The 19034-nt window shown below is 29.0% G+C and overlaps 2 protein-coding genes across 4 annotated transcripts in view; one reads left to right on the top strand and one right to left on the bottom strand.

Annotated features, from left to right (window-relative positions):
• LOC119612124 (putative uncharacterized protein DDB_G0277255) overlaps window positions 1-19034 on the top strand; it is a 44125-nt gene that overhangs the window by 21867 nt on the left and 3224 nt on the right. The window contains exons 3-8 of one of the 3 annotated variants that reach the window (XM_037967864.1): window positions 14766-15274; window positions 15334-15566; window positions 15633-15832; window positions 17671-17802; window positions 17892-18058; window positions 18128-18756. In XM_037967864.1, the coding sequence (XP_037823792.1) occupies window positions 14766-15274; window positions 15334-15566; window positions 15633-15832; window positions 17671-17802; window positions 17892-18058; window positions 18128-18756 (1870 nt within the window). Of the gene's footprint in view, window positions 1-14765; window positions 15275-15333; window positions 15567-15632; window positions 15833-17658; window positions 17803-17891; window positions 18059-18127; window positions 18757-19034 lie in introns of all 3 variants that reach the window. The other 2 variants (XM_037967863.1, XM_037967865.1) reach the window with 2 other exon arrangements.
• LOC119612125 (endonuclease III-like protein 1) overlaps window positions 13935-19034 on the bottom strand; it is a 41923-nt gene continuing 36823 nt past the window's right edge. The window contains exon 5 of the mRNA XM_037967867.1: window positions 13935-14094. The gene's annotated coding sequence lies outside the window, so the exon portion shown is untranslated. The remainder of the gene's footprint in view (window positions 14095-19034) is intronic.

Here is a 19034-nt window from a genome sequence, read left to right as displayed (position 1 = left end):
TAGTTAGTTAGTTAGTTAGTTAGTTAGTTAGTTAGTTAGTTAGTTAGTTAGTTAGTTAGTTAGTTAGTTAGTTAGTTAGTTAGTTAGTTAGTTAGTTAGTTAGTTAGTTAGTTAGTTAGTTAGTTAGTTAGTTAGTAGTTAGTTAGTTAGTTAGTTAGTTAGTAGTTAGTTAGTTAGTTAGTTAGTTAGTTAGTTAGTTAGTTAGTTAGTTAGTTAGTTAGTTAGTTAGTTAGTTAGTTAGTTAGTTAGTTAGTTAGTTAGTAGTTAGTTAGTTAGTTAGTTAGTTAGTTAGTTAGTTAGTTAGTTAGTTAGTTAGTTAGTTAGTTAGTTAGTTAGTTAGTTAGTTAGTTAGTTAGTTAGTTAGTTAGTTAGTTAGTTAGTTAGTTAGTTAGTTAGTTAGTTAGTTAGTTAGTTAGTTAGTTAGTTAGTTAGTTAGTTAGTTAGTAGTTAGTTAGTTAGTTAGTTAGTTAGTTAGTTAGTTAGTTAGTTAGTTAGTTAGTTAGTTAGTTAGTTAGTTAGTTAGTTAGTTAGTTAGTTAGTTAGTTAGTTAGTTAGTTAGTTAGTTAGTTAGTTAGTTAGTTAGTTAGTTAGTTAGTTAGTTAGTTAGTTAGTTAGTTAGTTAGTTAGTTAGTTAGTTAGTTAGTTAGTTAGTTAGTTAGTTACTTAGTTAGTTAGTTAGTTAGTTAGTTAGTTAGTTAGTTAGTTAGTAGTTAGTTAGTTAGTCACATCCGATCCGAAGAAATGCCCCAGACTGCTATCGGGACTAGAACACTCACCACTAAGATTTTACCTTAGGCAAGTTTGTTATAAACATATCTTCAAAAATGTTTATTATAAATCCCCGACCTAAAGAAAACTCCATCTAGAAACCACATTTCATTGCATTGTTCTTTTTTTCCTACATTTCCAATAATCGTTGCTTTAGCCTACTTTGATATTGGCCTAACTTTTAATTATAAGGTTTCTGGAATTCAGACCACGGCCTGTTTCAACATTCCATTGAATCCCCATAAAAGTACAGTTTTCCATATCGACACAAATTATTAAACTGACAATTCATAAAATTGTTTTTTACAATTAAACTTAGTCAAATCCAAAATCATATGTAAATTGATTTATTTCTTCTATTCTAACACCCTGTATTCTTAGTATTTTTACATATTATGTAAGTAATAAATAATATCGAGTCTCTATAATTTTTGAATTAAAAAACAAAACAAAAAAAAAAGAACGTTAAATATGTAAACACTCATACACACCATTAAAATACACTACTTAATATTCCAGCAACATAGATACGACAAAAATTGTTTATAGAAAATTATTGGCCTCCAGGGGACTTAATAAACTGCATACACAACTCATGCATTTCTAATTTTTACAAATTCTTTGTTTATTATTTACAATCATATATTTTCCCCCTGTCTTCGAACTCTAGACAGAAACTCTACTAGCAACTTCTTTATAATAAAAGAACTAACTAAATTCCAGACATTGCTTCCAAAACTGACAAACTATGAAATCCCAACAACAAAAAAGGTGTGTGTATATGCGCCAATTGGTTCAATAACATGACTCAAGTATGAGTTACATTTAATGTTTAGTGTAAAAGGAGTTGATATATATTTTTTTGAGACAATTTGAGGAGTGCCGCAACAGCTGAATATAAATATCTGAATACTACATGTGTCCCTGCGTGTTTTAGCACAATAATAATGTTGTCTTGTCAACACAATACTACAACAACACCCCACATTCTTTAATTTTGTTTTTGTACTTTTCATTAATTTTCATTATTCAGTTGTAACTGGGAATGAACTTAAAGTAATTTTTATTTTATTTCAAGTGTTAATGTTTGTTTTAATTAAGGATTTTTATAAACAAAAATTAAAACTTTTCAGGGGATTTCAGACTGAAGGTTGATGTTTGTTGTTATTTGCTTATAAAATGGAGAAAATTGGTGGAAATGTACAATTAACTTTAAGGAATGTATACATTATTATAATAATTTTACTTCAGTATATATTCTGCATTTCAATTCGAATCGAAATTTTCTCCGTTTAGCAACTTTGGTATTCTACATTTCGATTCTACTCTCCGCCACATAAACAACAACTTACAAAAACGTAGGTACGATCGTAACGCAGAATACACACATTCGTAAAGCATTAAAACAAAATGGAATTGCTTCTTCTTTTTCTTACGATTTCGTTCTTTATTGGAATACCTTTTTTCGGTCGTTGCGTAACTGAATACGTATTCGTAATCGAAATACAGAATGGAGGTGATTATGAATCCATATCAGGGCAAAAATGAGGGCGACGGGAAAACATTCCAACATTTTCTCTATCTGTGTGTGCGCTCCTTTTCTACAACATTTAACGGGTCTTGGTTCAAGATAAGATAGGATCCGCTTCTAGAATTTTTAAAGGGTCCAATTAACTCGACCTTCTTATAGTCTAAATGTCTAAGTTTTGAAACTTTGATGAACTGTCATTAGTTTTATAACAAGATCGGATTATTCTAAAACGTTAATTTACTAAGTAAAAGTGAGAAATTTTAAAAGAAATATTTCAGACAATAACTAAATATCTAAGTGACATTTATTTATTTAGCAGGTGGACAAACTTTTTTTAAGTTTGACTAAGTATAAGCTAGGGTTTCTAATTCGCTGAAATTGCCACATTATAGCCAAATTAAGTTTTTCAAACATAAGACTTTTCCACTTTTTCCAAATTTAGTTGACCTCTGTAATTTTTTTTTCTGCTAATGTTATTCGGCACTTAATTGCAATTTCAAGAAGTAAACATTGAAACGATGTAATTTCCATAACTTCCCCTGTTTCCTATGAAATACGGAAACAAATTCGCGGGAAAATTTTTCCATTTAGAAACCCTAGGATGAGTTTTAATGTCAATATCCGTAGATTGTATATAAATGAGTTATAAAGATGAAAACAAGATGATTTCTGTCAATCTATACGATCATGTGATATTTTATTTATTTTGCAAAAAAAAAAAAACTTATATGAGAGCTTTGAAAGTTTCAATAAATGTACGATACAAAAGGAAAGTAAATAAAACTGAATTATTTTTCATATTCATTTTACTCAGTATATAAAAAGTGTGTGCTACGTACGTTTTAAGCAAATATTTATCCAATTTTTTTTATTATCAAACACTTAGACGTTAAGAGTTGGTAATAATTGAAAAAGTAGATTATTTAAATGATAGTTTTTTTTTTGTATGAAAACATTAAATATAATTACACATTTCACAAACTACAAATGTTCAATCTGTGATCAGCCAGAGTTATTCATTTAATGAACTACTTTACTGTTAACAATTATTTTATATTATTACTAGCATACCCTGGGTGCTTCGCTACCCTAACTTAAATTAAATACATACAAAATTTGTTTACTTTTATAGAAAATTAAAATTGATTAAACATTTTTTTAATGTTTCAGTTTTATACGTTAAATATCACGTGATTAAATTCGCATTCAGTAAGAAGCTTGTATTTTTAGTTTCATTAATTTAGCTTCCACATTATGGAAAATTTCGAAAGTACTATTTGAAAAAAAAGTACTATAAAATACGTCTAATAGATTATCATTTAATAAAAATTTTATGTTTCTGTGTTCAATATTATATATAATTCAAAAAATATAATTCTAATGAATGAAAAAGTACCAAAAGTCCCTTTCAGTAGATTCTCATTTACTAAGGTCCCTACATTTTAAATTTTATTTTCAATATCTATGTTCAATATCGTAAAAATATCAAAAAAGTATCATCAGAAAAACGAAAAAGTACAAAAATCTCTCTCAATAAATTCTCATTTAATAAGGACCGTGTGTTCCGGTTAACCATTATAAAGAATCTAAAAGGTACCATTTGAAGAATAGAAAAATACCAAATAGTTCCCACTTACAGAATATTATTCAGTCAAGACCATGTATGTTAAAATTAATATTCCTAGGTTGAATATTTTAGAAAATTAATAAAGTACCATTTATGAGATAAAAAGTACTAAAAAGTTCTCTCTTAAAGAATCTTATTCAATGAGGACCGTGTATGTTTAATAATCATGTGTTTTGAATTCATATTAAAGAACATACAAAGAGTATCATTTGAAAAAAGAAAAAGTACCAAAAGTGGAATAAAATTTACCTAAGTGGAAAGTACTTATAAAGAATACAATTTTTCCCCTTTTTGCTTAGAAATATACTTTTTCGAGAATTAAGTTTACAAAATGTTCCGTATTTAAATCTATATATCACAGATAAAACTCAAACGATTCAAATCTGCATTCATTTGTTCTAGAAAAATAGTGCTTTCAAAAAGTACCAAACAATTTACTCGAATTTGGTCCTATATAGGAATTAGTACTCGAACTCCAAAACAATATACCAACAGCTTATTTTGTGTGAGTAAATAAACTACTTTTTCAAATTTTATAAAAATTGGCTCAATGAGTTTGAATAAAATTAAATTTCCCGTCTTTTCCCCTTTTTGGTACTTTTTTCCATAGTGAAATAGCAAAAATTTTATTACAATAAATATTACAGAGTTAGTCCGTAATTTAATAGGAATAATTCAATAAACCGAACAAGTTTTCTTAATGTGCTAAAAAAAAGTATGTACCATAAATACAGTACAATGTACAAATTTCTAAAAATCCCTCCTTAGTGGATCTACATAACCAAAAACTCATCTACTGTCAAAATTTCATGATTCTAGGTTCAGCCGTTTGGGCTGTGCGATGATGAATCAGTCAGTCAGTAACGCTACTCTTTTATATATATAGATTAAAGGTGAAACAAGTATTTACTTTATGTTGATACTAACTTCTCATATTGTCGTTAAGTAAATAAATAAAAATCAACACAGTTATTATAAAATAATAACTATGTAGTCTTTAAAATAAATAAATCATAAAAATGTTATTTATTCCTTTAACTAACTAATATAAACAAAATAACAACATTCCCATTTCTTTGTTGACAAACTTTCACTGTTTTAATTTATAATATCATAAAAAACGTTAAATATAGGACACTTAATTAAAACCCTAAAGATACAAATAAAAATTTAAATAAAATTTATAGAAAAACAAAAAATAAAATTATTTATTCATTAAGAGGACCCACAACAAAAATTAACATAAAATTAACATTAACACTTGTTTGTTGTTTTATCAGCTATATTTAAAACATGAATAACATTTGCATAATGTACTTAATCAGAAAATTAAAAGAATTACATGATTTCTATCATCATTTAAAGATTCTCAGCCGATGTTGGGAATAATAACGCTATAAACGCCATTATCTCAATATCTGGTTAAAATTTATTCGTTGGATACATACATACTTATAAAAAAAAGTGGCTTACTTTGTATTTTGAGTTGAAGAAAAAAATTTTGCATTAAACCCATTTTCTGAACAGTATCCAGTACATTGATTACCATTGTTATCAAAAATTCCTAAAGATTTCATTATATTACTACACTGTATTTATCTTACTTTACATTTGTGTCTATGACAATTAATTCTTTGTGCAATTAAATTTAGTATGTTTTAAATTTTGGCCGTCTTAGTTCCACCACGGCGGCGTCCCTTAAACTGCTTGACTATATCTCTCAGTTTTCGTTTTGGGGCCAGTGTATAGTAGTAGTAGTATAAACAAATTAATGAATGAATTTAGTTTCTTTTGTAACTCACTCAAAAAAAAATTTGTATACAATTGCATGTTGAAAAGCTGCGGCGCCATTAGCATATCAACTTCACTCATGTTGGCATTTTACATTCATTAACATAAAAATTTGGAAAAAAAATGATAAACGAATACTATATAAAGTATATTTTGGTTAACGAACTCGCCTGCTGTTGGTGTCCAAAGTGAAGGGGAAGGTTAAGTGGACATTATACTGTTTTGTTGAGAGTGTTGTTGTGAGTGTTTATATTAATTTAAAAAATAATATTTTTGATCTTTAAATAAATGTGGGCGTTTGTTTAATAAAATCAGTAGATAAATCACTCTAGGAAATAAATGTACGTTATCTTTTGTTTAAAATAAACATACATATTTTAAACGATTGCAAAACTATCTGGTTTTAGCTCATTATATAAAATTATCAAAATATAATTAAATTCCGGCAGATCAGATTCGGTTATCAATATATCACGTGATAGCTTGGCTAAATAGATGTCTAAACGGTGTAGGATTGTTTCTTTGGGCAATGGTCTATAGTCTAGCCTATAGTTTAGTCCATAGTCTAGTCCATAGTCTAGTCTAGTCTATAGTCTAGTCTATAGTCTAGTCTATAGTCTAGTCTATAGTCTAGTCTATAGTCTAGTCTATAGTCTAGTCTATAGTCTAGTCTATAGTCTAGTCTATAGTCTAGTCTATAGTCTAGTCTATAGTCTAGTCTATAGTCCTAGTCTATAGTCTAGTCTATAGTCTAGTCTATAGACTAGTCTATAGTCTAGTCTATAGTCTAGTCTATAGTCTATCTAGTCTAGTCTAGTCTAGTCTATAGTCTAGTCTATAGTCTGTCTATAGTCTAGTCTATAGTCTAGTCTATAGTCTAGTCTATAGTCTAGTCTATAGTCTAGTCTATAGTCTAGTCTATAGTCTAGTCTATAGTCTAGTCTATAGTCTAGTCTATAGTCTAGTCTATAGTCTAGTCTATAGTCTAGTCTATAGTCTAGTCTATAGTCTAGTCTATAGTCTAGTCTATAGTCTAGTCTATAGTCTAGTCTATAGTCTAGTCTAGTCTAGTCTATAGTCTAGTCTATAGTCTAGTCTATAGTCTAGTCTATAGTCTAGTCTATAGTCTAGTCTATAGTCTAGTCTATAGTCTAGTCTAGTCTATAGTCTAGTCTATAGTCTAGTCTATAGTCTAGTCTATAGTCTAGTCTATAGTCTAGTCTATAGTCTAGTCTATAGTCTAGTCTATAGTCTAGTCTATAGTCTAGTCTATAGTCTAGTCTATAGTCTAGTCTATAGTCTAGTCTATAGTCTAGCCTATAGTCTAGTCTATAGTCTAGTCTATAGTCTAGTCTATAGTCTAGTCTATAGTCTAGTCTATAGTCTAGTCTATAGTCTAGTCTATAGTCTAGTCTATAGTCTAGTCTAGTCTATAGTCTAGTGTAGTCTAGTCTAGTCTATAGTCTAGTCTAGTCTATAGTCTAGTCTATAGTCTAGTCTAGTCTAGTCTATAGTCTAGTCTATAGTCTAGTCTAGTCTATAGTCTAGTCTAGTCTATAGTCTAGTCTAGTCTATAGTCTAGTCTATAGTCTAGTCTATAGTCTAGTCTATAGTCTAGTCTATAGTCTAGTCTATAGTCTAGTCTATAGTCTAGTCTATAGTCTAGTCTATAGTCTAGTCTATAGTCTAGTCTATAGTCTAGTCTGTAGTCTAGTCTATAGTCTAGTCTATAGTCTAGTCTATAGTCTAGTCTATAGTCTAGTCTATAGTCTAGTCTATAGTCTAGTCTATAGTCTAGTCTATAGTCTAGTCTATAGTCTAGTCTATAGTCTAGACTATAGTCTAGTCTATAGTCTAGTCTATATAGTCTAGTCTATAGTCTAGTCTATAGTCTAGTCTATAGTCTAGTCTATAGTCTAGTCCTATAGTCTAGTCTATGTCTAGGTCTATAGTCTAGTCTATAGTTAGTCTATAGTCTAGTCTATAGTCTAGTCTTAGTCAGTCTATAGTCTAGTCTATAGTCTAGTCTATAGTCTAGTCTATAGTCTAGTCTATAGTCTAGTCTATAGTCTAGTCTATAGTCTAGTCTATAGTCTAGTCTATAGTCTAGTCTATAGTCTAGTCTATAGTCTAGTACTATAGTCTATGTCTATAGTCTAGTCTATAGTCTAGTCTATAGTCTAGTCTATAGTCTAGTCTATAGTCTAGTCTCGTAGTCTAGTCTATAGTCTAGTCTATAGTCTAGTCTAAGTCTATCTATAGTCTAGTCTATAGTCTAGTCTATGTCTAGTCTATAGTCTAGTCTATAGTCTAGTCTATAGTCTAGTCTATAGTCTAGTCTATAGTCTAGTCTATAGTCTAGTCTATAGTCTAGTCTATAGTCTAGTCTATAGTCTAGTCTATAGTCTAGTCTAAGTCTGTTCTATAGTCTAGTCTAGCTAGTCTAGTCTATAGTCTAGTCTATAGTCTAGTCTATAGTCTAGTCTATAGTCTAGTCTATAGTCTAGTCTATAGTCTAGTCTATAGTCTAGTCTATAGTCTAGTCTATAGTCTAGTCTATAGTCTAGTCTATAGTCTAGTCTATAGTCTAGTCTATAGTCTAGTCTATAGTCTAGTCTATAGTCTAGTCTATAGTCTAGTCTAGTCTATAGTCTAGTCTATAGTCTAGTCTATAGTCTAGTCTATAGTCTAGTCTGTAGTCTAGTCTATAGTCTAGTCTATAGTCTAGTCTAGTCTAGTCTATAGTCTAGTCTATAGTCTAGTCTATAGTCTAGTCTATAGTCTAGTCTATAGTCTAGTCTATAGTCTAGTCTATAGTCTAGTCTATAGTCTAGTCTATAGTCTAGTCTATAGTCTAGTCTATAGTCTAGTCTATAGTTTAGTCTATAGTCTAGTCTAGTCTATAGTCTAGTCTATAGTCTAGTCTATAGTCTAGTCTATAGTCTAGTCTATAGTCTAGTCTATAGTCTAGTCTATAGTCTAGTCTATAGTCTAGTCTATAGTCTAGTCTATAGTCTAGTCTATAGTCTAGTCTATAGTCTAGTCTATAGTCTAGTCTATAGTCTAGTCTATAGTCTAGTCTATAGTCTAGTCTATAGTCTAGTCTATAGTCTAGTCTATAGTCTAGTCTATAGTCTAGTCTATAGTCTAGTCTATAGTCTAGTCTATAGTCTAGTCTATAGTCTAGTCTATAGTCTAGTCTATAGTCTAGTCTATAGTCTAGTCTATAGTCTAGTCTATAGTCTAGTCTATAGTCTAGTCTATAGTCTAGTCTATAGTCTAGTCTATAGTCTAGTCTATAGTCTAGTCTTTAGTCTAGTCTATAGTCTAGTCTATAGTCTAGTTTATAGGCTAGTCTATAGTCTAGTCTATAGTCTAGTCTATAGTCTAATCTATAGTCTAATCTATAGTCTAGTCTATAATCTAGTCTATAATATAGTCTATGGTCTAGTCTATAATCTAGTCTATAGTTCATAGTCTAGCCTATAGTATAGTCTGTAGCCTATTAAGTATGTAGTCTAGTATATACTCTATAGTAATTTGGTGCTAACTAGCTAGATGTTCTGGGTCTTTCAATACATATCTCAATGAAAACGTGGGTTAATCTGCAGGCAGACTAATTGTGCGTAATCGTAGTTTAATTTTGTAATATATTTTGTATCGTTCAAATGTTAAAGGAAATTTTGTAAAAATATGTATAATTGCTTGTAAAACATGTTTACTTTCAATTAAATAAATTATTTAGATTGATTCAAAGTTCTAAATATATTTCATACCGATAACAGAGTTGTAAGACATCCCAAAGTATTTTCTACTCATATCCATTGTTTGCCACCACCAGCATCATGTTAAACAGACAAACATTTCATTCATTAATTTATAAATAAATTGTATTCATTCATTAAAAGATGAAATGTGTTGATATATAGAATAATATTTTTTTGCTCTTGCCGCCATACTGCCATAATTTTGTCTCCTTCATTGAAAAGAACAGAAAAACTATCAAATATTTATGTGTCTATAAGAAGCAGATTTATCCATAAAAACAACTTTGAAGGGGGAATAACCAACCAGATCATAGATATGTTAAATAGGGATTCTTGAATCCAGAATCATTATAGTGATATGGTTCAATTCTATTTTAAATGAAACCAGATAAAGCAGCATAGTATCTCCATCAAAGAGAAGAAAATGCATTTGTTTTATTTACTTTGGGATCCAAGACAGATTTTCTTATTTAAGTAAATCTATTAATAATGAAATTGCCACTATGTTCTTGTATTTTTTTATATTTTTTGTTTATTCTTTAGTCTATCACGCACACGCTGATGATATATATGCCTGTATACTGTTCGAATCCATAGTATGTGCGTTTTTATTGTACGTTTTACGATTAAATTGGACTTTTTTAATTTAAAAACGACCGTTTCTTTTTATAGAAGTCACGGAAGGTCATACAGATGTACTCTAGAAGTAAAATACAACCGTTACGAATTGATTTATTTATCTTTTTTAAAGTTGTCTTCAGGAAAAGAAATTAAAATTGATTTAAAGTTATTTCTGTTTATTTTATCGTTTATACTTATGTGTTCTGAAATAAAATTTGGTTTAAACAATTAGTAAATGTGGAAATGGGAATTGTTCACCTCATAGCGGGAATGAAAAGTTTGCGGTATATGTATGTATCTTATGCATATACATTTATATAACATCGATTTTATATAAAAACTAAAAGCTCACTAAACATCGATTCTTATGTCGCTTATAACTTCCTAAATAAGCGTTTAATGGTGAAATGTTATTGGAACTGTAATTCTTCTAAGACAATACCAAACTTTTTTTAAACCCAAAAATTTTAAAATCTCAATATCTTCATAAATAATGGTTTATGAAGATCACTTGTATTTTTTGACTAAAAATCTAATAAAAAAACTCTGAAAAAACAAAAATCTAATTTCGTTGATGGAGAAATGATATTGGAACTGTAATTGCTCTTAGATAATAAGAAACTTTTTTTAAACCCAAAAATTTTAAATTCTTTATACGTTTATAAATAATGGTTTATGTTTAATTAAGAATAAGAGCTCGATCCTTGAATCCCCATATTTTTGTATACAAAAACCACGGGACTAAAAAGAAATCGGAAAATTTATTTCACTAAAGTTTTATTTGGGAAAGGAGGTCGATCTTTAATCTCTCATCTTCCCAACAATAATCAAATTTTACTGGGAAAACATAAAAACATCAATTACATTAATTCAGAAAGGAAATCGATCGTTCTTTACAATTAATCTGAAGAAATTAAACCTGAGAAGATTTCAATATACGGTCTCTTACAAATAAGAGTTGGATAGAGAAAATAAGTTAGATCTGTAATCGCTCATATTTCCGACAAAAATATTGTTTCATTTGAAAAATCAAATAAAAAACTCAACTTCCTTAATAAATTGTAAAAAGAAATTTTGATCGCATCTCCGACGCAGAATTTTTAATAAGAAAACCAGAAAAAATAAAAATCTTAATAAAAGGAGTGAAAAAAAATTATTGTAAAGAAAACTCTATTTTGTTCTGGTCAAAAGTACGAACTTTGTTCTCTTACATTTTCTGGGAAACATAAGACTTTTTTTTGCACACATACATACATATTTTAAATTTTATAAAATACATGTGTATAAAAATTTCTATTTCCTTAATATTTTTTCATTATACATTTTTTTCTAATCAATCGTCGTTTATCGTGAGAAATTTAATACTTCAAAAGAAACGTGTGATCTTATCTTATATGACAAAATTATATCTTTCTCATGCTACTTTGGCTAACTACTTTTTAAACGTATAAATAGAAATTTTCAAATCAAATTGAGCAGAAAATTATACATTTCCACTTTTAATCAAATTACATGGCAGTTAATATTATTTTTATACTCAAATTAGACATACTTTGTAGTTATACACTGGTAAAAGAAAAAAATATTCATTAAAATTCAATAATTTAACTGTTATAAAAAAAAAAATAATTTTTTACTGTCTATTTACTTTGAGTGTTTTATGGATGTCAAACAACGTTTACACAGTTTACTACTAGATTTAGCAGAGGATATTATATTACATTATCCACATTTTGTAATTCTAATCAAATCTAAATATCAATTTTGCATGGTTAATATCAATTACTGTTTTTGATTATTATAGCAAAAAAAAAAATTACAAGTATTTGCTAGACATTGCAAAAAAATCAAAGCAAATTGATTGCAATTTTTTCAGTCGTTTCTCTTTATGTGGTCGGTCATTTTTAACAGTTGACGATGACTCAAGTGGAATTTGATTTTTTTTTCATTTCTGTTTTGCATTTAAAAATAAGAAATGTCTGGTATGTTGAGAATAAAAACAAAGCAAAATAATATAAAAAAAAGTTAGCAAATTATGTCAATGTGGGCTTAAAATCTCTCAATTTATACGAGTGTTCTTTTGTCAAGGCTTAAACACACATACCAAAGAATACTACTCGTACAAATGTATTTACCTCATATTGATATATTTATTAACTGTTTATTTATATTCGGTCTTAACTACTCTTGTCGCTGCTTCAACTAAATATTATTATTGTTAACCAAAGAAAATGAATGAATAAACAAATTTTTTACTCTTATGAATCATTCATGTCAAGTAAATATTCAAATGAATTTGTTTCTCACATAAATGTTGTTAAGTGCTCTGTATGTGTGGAATGATAGAGAAGAAGGAGAAAGAACTTACATAAGAGTCCACTTATACTTAAGCGAAAAATATCGATAGACTTTGGTCTGTCTGATCAAACAAATTGACAATTTCGTTCATAACATTTTAAATAATCGTTAAATACACAGTTTAACAATTTGTTTACCCTAAAACCAGCGTGTATACATTTATAAAGGATTGTGCTGCTCTGAATCCCATTATGACTACAGAAACTGTGTTTTTCGCCATATTCGAAACGTTTTAAGACAGCGAAGTTCACTTTATTTATGAAGTTATGCTTTGAAATACAGGTATCATCTATGTTATATCTTGTTCTTTATTTGAGATATTCTAATCATAAGTTTGAAAGAACTATAAATGAAGAAATCTATGTTTTGCAATATTTCGCCTTTGTTTCACGGCAAACTTTTACGCCCCAACTTTTAACAATTTTTCCATTTGCTTCTGTTGATGTTTTTGCCGTGTGTAAATTTATAGATACATATATCAATCTTTAGATTGGGAAAACTCAGATAAGGAACAAGATATAACGAAGGTTAAAACTTTATTTTTAAAGTCAATAGATGGGACTTTCAAAGGAAAAAAATAGATTTTTGTTTAAATTTATGAACCGATATCTTTCAGTCCATCAATTCCATATTCTGATCTACAAACTGTTTGCTGATACAATACTTATTCAATAAGGACGTGATTCATTTAAGTAGATATCAATGGATGTTATATCCACCATATTTTCCTGGTTGTCCTGAGTAATGCTGAATGGATCTATCAGGCCAAACAATAACACCATAAGTAAGAATATGCTTTCCGAATCTCCGACTCAACACACATTCGCTAGTACTCTAAGGGAACAAAATCACACAAAAGTAATAGTCTTTCTTTTAAACAGAAAATATCCATCAAAAAACATACAAACCTTTAATTCGACTTTCGCTGGAAAAAAAAAACCAGAAAGCTCTTCTTTGAATCATGAAAGAACACTTGCACTTCAATATACATATTTCCCTTCTAGTTTGTCAATCCATAATAATAGACTGTGAAGGAAAAGAAAATACTAAATTTGACTAAAATTCTCCATCAATATCCTAGTAATACCGAATTGTTTAAGTAATCTTTAAAAGTCTGGCAACACTGGCAATAAGGTCATGACAGCGCCATCTATTATTTCGATCAATGGTTTTCTGTTTTCCCAAAAAATCGATTTCTCAGTCTGGCAACAATGGCACGAAAAATTAATGCAACAAAGAAAAACAATATGGCATCACTATGTTCTCGGAGTTGCCATATTTTAGTTAGTGGGGTCGAAATTTTGACCAAATGTTGCCAGACTGAAAAAACAAATTTTTTGGAAAAATTAAAATCCTTTATGGAAACAATAGATGGCGCTGATTTAACACTAATACAGCGTTGCCAGACTTTTGCAAAACCTATAAAGAAAATAGCGAAGACACCCAGGGAGTGATGATAAATGCATTTAACGAAGGAGATGGAAATTATTTATATTAATTAATTATAACTTTAAACGAATTTTAAATAACAAAATGAATACACATAAAAATCCATACAATAGAAAATATTAATGTACTCCAGTTTCAAATTGTAGGTGTGATTACTTCGCCAGTTAATAAAATCCAGTTTTCTGCAAATAAATGAAACATTTTTAAGCATTAGTTTTAAATTCAGGAGGCAAAATATTGCAATTTTTGTTAATTCAATTATATTTAAAACCTGACATCATTCCCTTAAACGAATAGTGACTACACCTTGTCTGCATCAAACAATTGAGATATACAATGTATTCTCTTATAGAATTTGTGAGTTTATCAATTTACAACTGTTCAGTATGTATATTTATTTGTAAAAATGGAATTGAAATAGATTCTTTACTTAATCATCCGTAAACAATATGATGTGATTTAAACGGAAATAGAACATTTTATAAATACAATAGACATAAATCGAACTAAAAATGGTATTTGATGATGGCAATGCAACAAAACAAATAAACAAAACAAACACAACCAATGAACTGCAGAGAGAACAAAAGAAATAAATTCAATTAAATAGTTTGCATTGAATTCAAAATTAAATCTCTTCCAACAAAAAACACTTTGTGTAAAGATTTGCCGCAATAACAGCAACAAGTGGAGCGGATATTTAAAATGATCAAGGTCAATTTAAATAATACTTATTTGTACAAAAAAATTAAATTCAAAACTTATAATTATTTCTTTAATTTATTACATGTTAATTAAATATTTATTTAATTACTATTGTTAATTTTCTTTTTTTTATAATTTTTTTTTTTAGCAACAATCAGTGAAGTGGGAAAACGTAAAAAACTAAAATCACGCAATACTGCAGCAACTACAACAGCACTACCTACAACTATATTACCACCAACTATTGGCAGTGGTAATAGCGGCTATTCAAAAGATCATTTGGATGCCTGGCTAGAAACTTGTCTAAAGGATGCCTCAACAGCACAATTATCATCTTCATCGGAATTTCTCGATTATAATCCCACTAATAACAATATGATGACAGCAAATGCTGCAACTTCTGCAGCAGCAGCTGCAGCAATGTCTGTTAATAATTTGAATCATAAAAATATGTTTTCAATGCCAACATCATCATCGGCGCAACAACAACAACAGCCTCCAGTACTTTTTAATATGGCCAATTTAAATCAACACCAACAGTCGCAACAACAACAACAGCAATTTGCAATGAGAACAAATCCCATGAACAATGGTAGCAACAACATGCCAAATAACAATAGTTTTAATAATCTTCCCTTCAGTCAAGGTTTTCAAAGAGTAAGTTTTCTTTTCAACAGAGCTTTAAAAGTATTCATTTTTAAATCAACATTTTACAGAACATGCCAAATTTTATGAAACATTCTTCAAATTCCTTTAATAATCGCTATTCCATGATGTTTCCACCAGTTGGTGGTGGTTATTATCAACAAAATGATGGGTCACAAGATTTTGCCAGTTTACCGCCCATGGTCAATATTATGGGCGGCAGTGGTGGTACATCATCCGAACATGAAAACAATTCTACTGATGTTTTAGACGGCAGCGGTAGTAATCCCAATATTAGTCGAGGGTAATTGTTGTTGATCAAGTGTGGTTAATTTATAAAGAAACTAAAAATTTTTATTTTCTTATATAGTTTCAGATTTAGTGATCCTTGTTTATTGAATCCCTCGGATAATGATTCGAAATTAAGTGGCCAAAATACACCAGATCGTCGTAATAATTTACCCAATGACATGGATCAAAATAATAAATTCTTTAATATTTTAATGGAACAAATCCAATTGTTACATGAAACGAATACGAAAATATGTCGAGATTTGCATGAAGCTAAAGGTAAGTTGAAAGGAGGTGAAGGAAATTTGATAGATTACCTTTTGTATATGTATTTTTTTTTTAAATAAGTGTGATTTTAAAAAGAATTTTATACATATGTATTTTGTGTTTATTAAAATTAAGTTTTTGTATCCAGACTTGAGGAAATTTTAGTATTGAATTATATTTTTAAATTTTTCTATATATCGAGGGACTATATTCAATAGTCGCTATCTCTCATTTTTAAGAAAATGAGATTTTGATGGCAAAATATTCAGCAAACTATCGCGCATCAGTGATATAAATTTCAAAGAAAAAAATATTTTTTGGCAATTTTATAGCATTTTTTAAATTTCTCTATCTTAAAAAAAGAAAAATTCTGAATGCAAAACTCTCTATCTTATCCAAAAATTGCTTCAAACTCGATCCCTTTGGATAATTTTCTGTTGCAAAACAAGTCTTCTTAATAATTTGGACATGCTGAACACAAATCCGTCAAAATATTTAAAATCGGTCTAATAGTTTTTGAGATATCGCTCATTATGATACTAATTAAATCAATTTTATTGTCGTGTTTAACCATATAACATTGATTTTGGACCAAAACATTATAATCTATTGCTTTTTCAACAATTTGGTTTCTTTTCCTCCATTAAATTGTATAAAATATAATATTTATTGATTTTAATTCAAATAAAAATTTTGTTTCCATGAAAAACTCTCTATCTGTTGGTTGAATGAACATTTTCGTAGAAAAATAAGCTCTATCTGATATAAATTTGTGAATAATTTTGTAAATAATGCAAAAATTAAAATTCTTTTTATATAATGGTTTAGAATATGGTCGTAAAAATATATTGTAAAAGATAAATATTAAAAAATCTTCACGAACTAGCGAAATAAACAGTTTTTTTGCTCTCCTGAAAACTTGTATTATTTTAGATAGAGACTATTGAATATAGTCCCTCGATATTACTAACAATAAAAAGCGGTAACTTTTTGTATAATTTAGCTGATCCAATAAATCTCCTACACTAAGACTATTTCAGAAATTGCTTTATTTAGGCCAAACGTTATAAACGTGATAATATTTAGACACTTTTTAAAGGAACAGGTCTTTAAGATAATAGTGCTTTTAAAAATCTGCCTAATTATGTATTTGTTCTAATTTATCGACTTCCTATATGCACAAAGTGCTAACACAATCTTATGCCAAAGTTGATTGCTCATGGCATATGATTTATCAATGCATTTTTTACCTCTGATATAATCTGGTCGACCTAACTAGGAGTAAAAACTATTGCATTTCTATAAAATATATAATAATCGAATAAAATATAAATATTGCAATAATTAAAGAGAAAGCAACTAACCGCTAACATACATATCTAGATAATAATAGTAATTATTGGAGGCACTTTTTAAATCTTCAGAAATTGTAGAATTTGATTAGTTATATTTAAAGATTAAGAAACATTTATAAGGAAATTATATCACCTATCACGCCTGTTTTTTTTGTGTTTTTTTATTTTCCAACACACTTTCTTATCCCTGTACATAAATGTATAACTATAATTGATTACTATTATGTTAAATCTAATCTAATATATTTTTTCTATTTATCTCTGTAAAACAAAACTATAACACTTTTCTCTTTCTATCTAACTAATCTAAACTAAACTTTGTATCTACTTAAACAAATTTGACAATGTATGTATAATTGTAACTGTAATTTAAAAATTATTGTTGTATTTTGTTAATTTTATTTTTTTTTTTTTTGTCTTTTTTTAATTTTTTGTATTGTCCTTTTATCCTGTACAATTTTTTGTTGGTGTTTCAACTTTTAGTTTGTATTGAAGTTTTAAAGCACGCTCCCAATTTGGGTATGAGGCACCGTAGAGATAGCATAAGTGGATTAAGTACCCATAGCCAACCAATGGTGTTTGGCAGTGCATTTGGTACACAAAGTCCAGCGCCATCATATCATTCAGGTGCGTTTTAAAAACAAAAAAGAGAGGGACCCCAGTGTGGTTTAAATTGAATCAAATTAATATTGAAAGTCAATAAATTTTATTTATAGGTGCCTATACACCCGGTATGATGACCGATGTGGTGCGTGAGGTTAAAGATGCGGCTAGAGTAAGAGAAGATGCTTTATTAAATCGTGTTAAGGCCATGGTGGAGGAAAGACAATGGTCCATGAATGAATCAAATTTACGTATGATGCGTGATATAGAAGAATTAAAGGTATTTTTTTTGTTTGTTTTTCTCTTAAAGACATTTGCTAATTATTTGCCTTTTTGTTTCCAATTACAGTCACAAGTTCATCATTTACGTGTGGATAGAAAAGAAACTAATAAACGTCTCAATCATTTAGAGGCAGAAAATAAATATATGCGACAAATGTTAGCTGCCCTTTATAACAATCGCAGTGTACCCGATATCATCTATGAAAATGAAACTTTAAGAACACGCAAATCTTTTCCGCACTCACGTCGCACACAACCAACTCCTATGAATCTACATTATGGCACCATCCACCATCAGCCGGCTACATCCTCACTAGATGAACAGGAAGAAGAACCATTACATATAGTGGAAACACCCTCTACAACTTCGACGGCTGATATAGCTTCTGTAACGGCACAACAAAGACCACCATCAGATATGCGCAATTCATTTTCTAGTTCCGATGGTGGCAGCATAAATGGTGGTAATATTACCAATAAGGTTGGTCCTATAATGTCACCACCTAATTTTGCTTTAATCTCATCACCGGCTGATGAAATTAAACGAAAAAAAGATAAATCAATTAAGAAATTATCATCAGATGAGGCTGATAATGTAGATAGTCCAGCAGTTGCCAATATAACACCACAAGATTTACGAAGAGAACTTAAAGAAGCTGTGGCCGCTCGTAAAGACGCAGATGAACGTATTATAGCGTGGGTTTAATTATACAAACGTTTTTTTTCTTTTCAATACATAATTTAAACATTTTCATTATTTTTACAAAGAAAAAACCAATTTTTAACATTCAAAAAAGGGAAGCTATATTTATAGGCTTAACGCCTGTATTCAGCATCTTAGAAGGAAATTTAATTTTCCAAAAATATTTAAAAATTAATTTTCATACATATTTTGTTAAGTAAATTTTCCGTCCGAGATACTGAATACGGGTGTCAAGCCTTTTTTTGAAAACTGAAAGATTTTGGATAAATTA

This window comes from Lucilia sericata, unplaced genomic scaffold (genome assembly GCF_015586225.1).
Source record: "Lucilia sericata isolate MDLA Ls3-8-SP2 unplaced genomic scaffold, ASM1558622v1 Contig001609F_arrow, whole genome shotgun sequence".
NCBI lineage: Eukaryota > Metazoa > Arthropoda > Insecta > Diptera > Calliphoridae > Lucilia > Lucilia sericata.
Note: the sequence above shows the minus strand (reverse complement) of the source record. Positions and strands in the feature narration are given on the sequence as shown.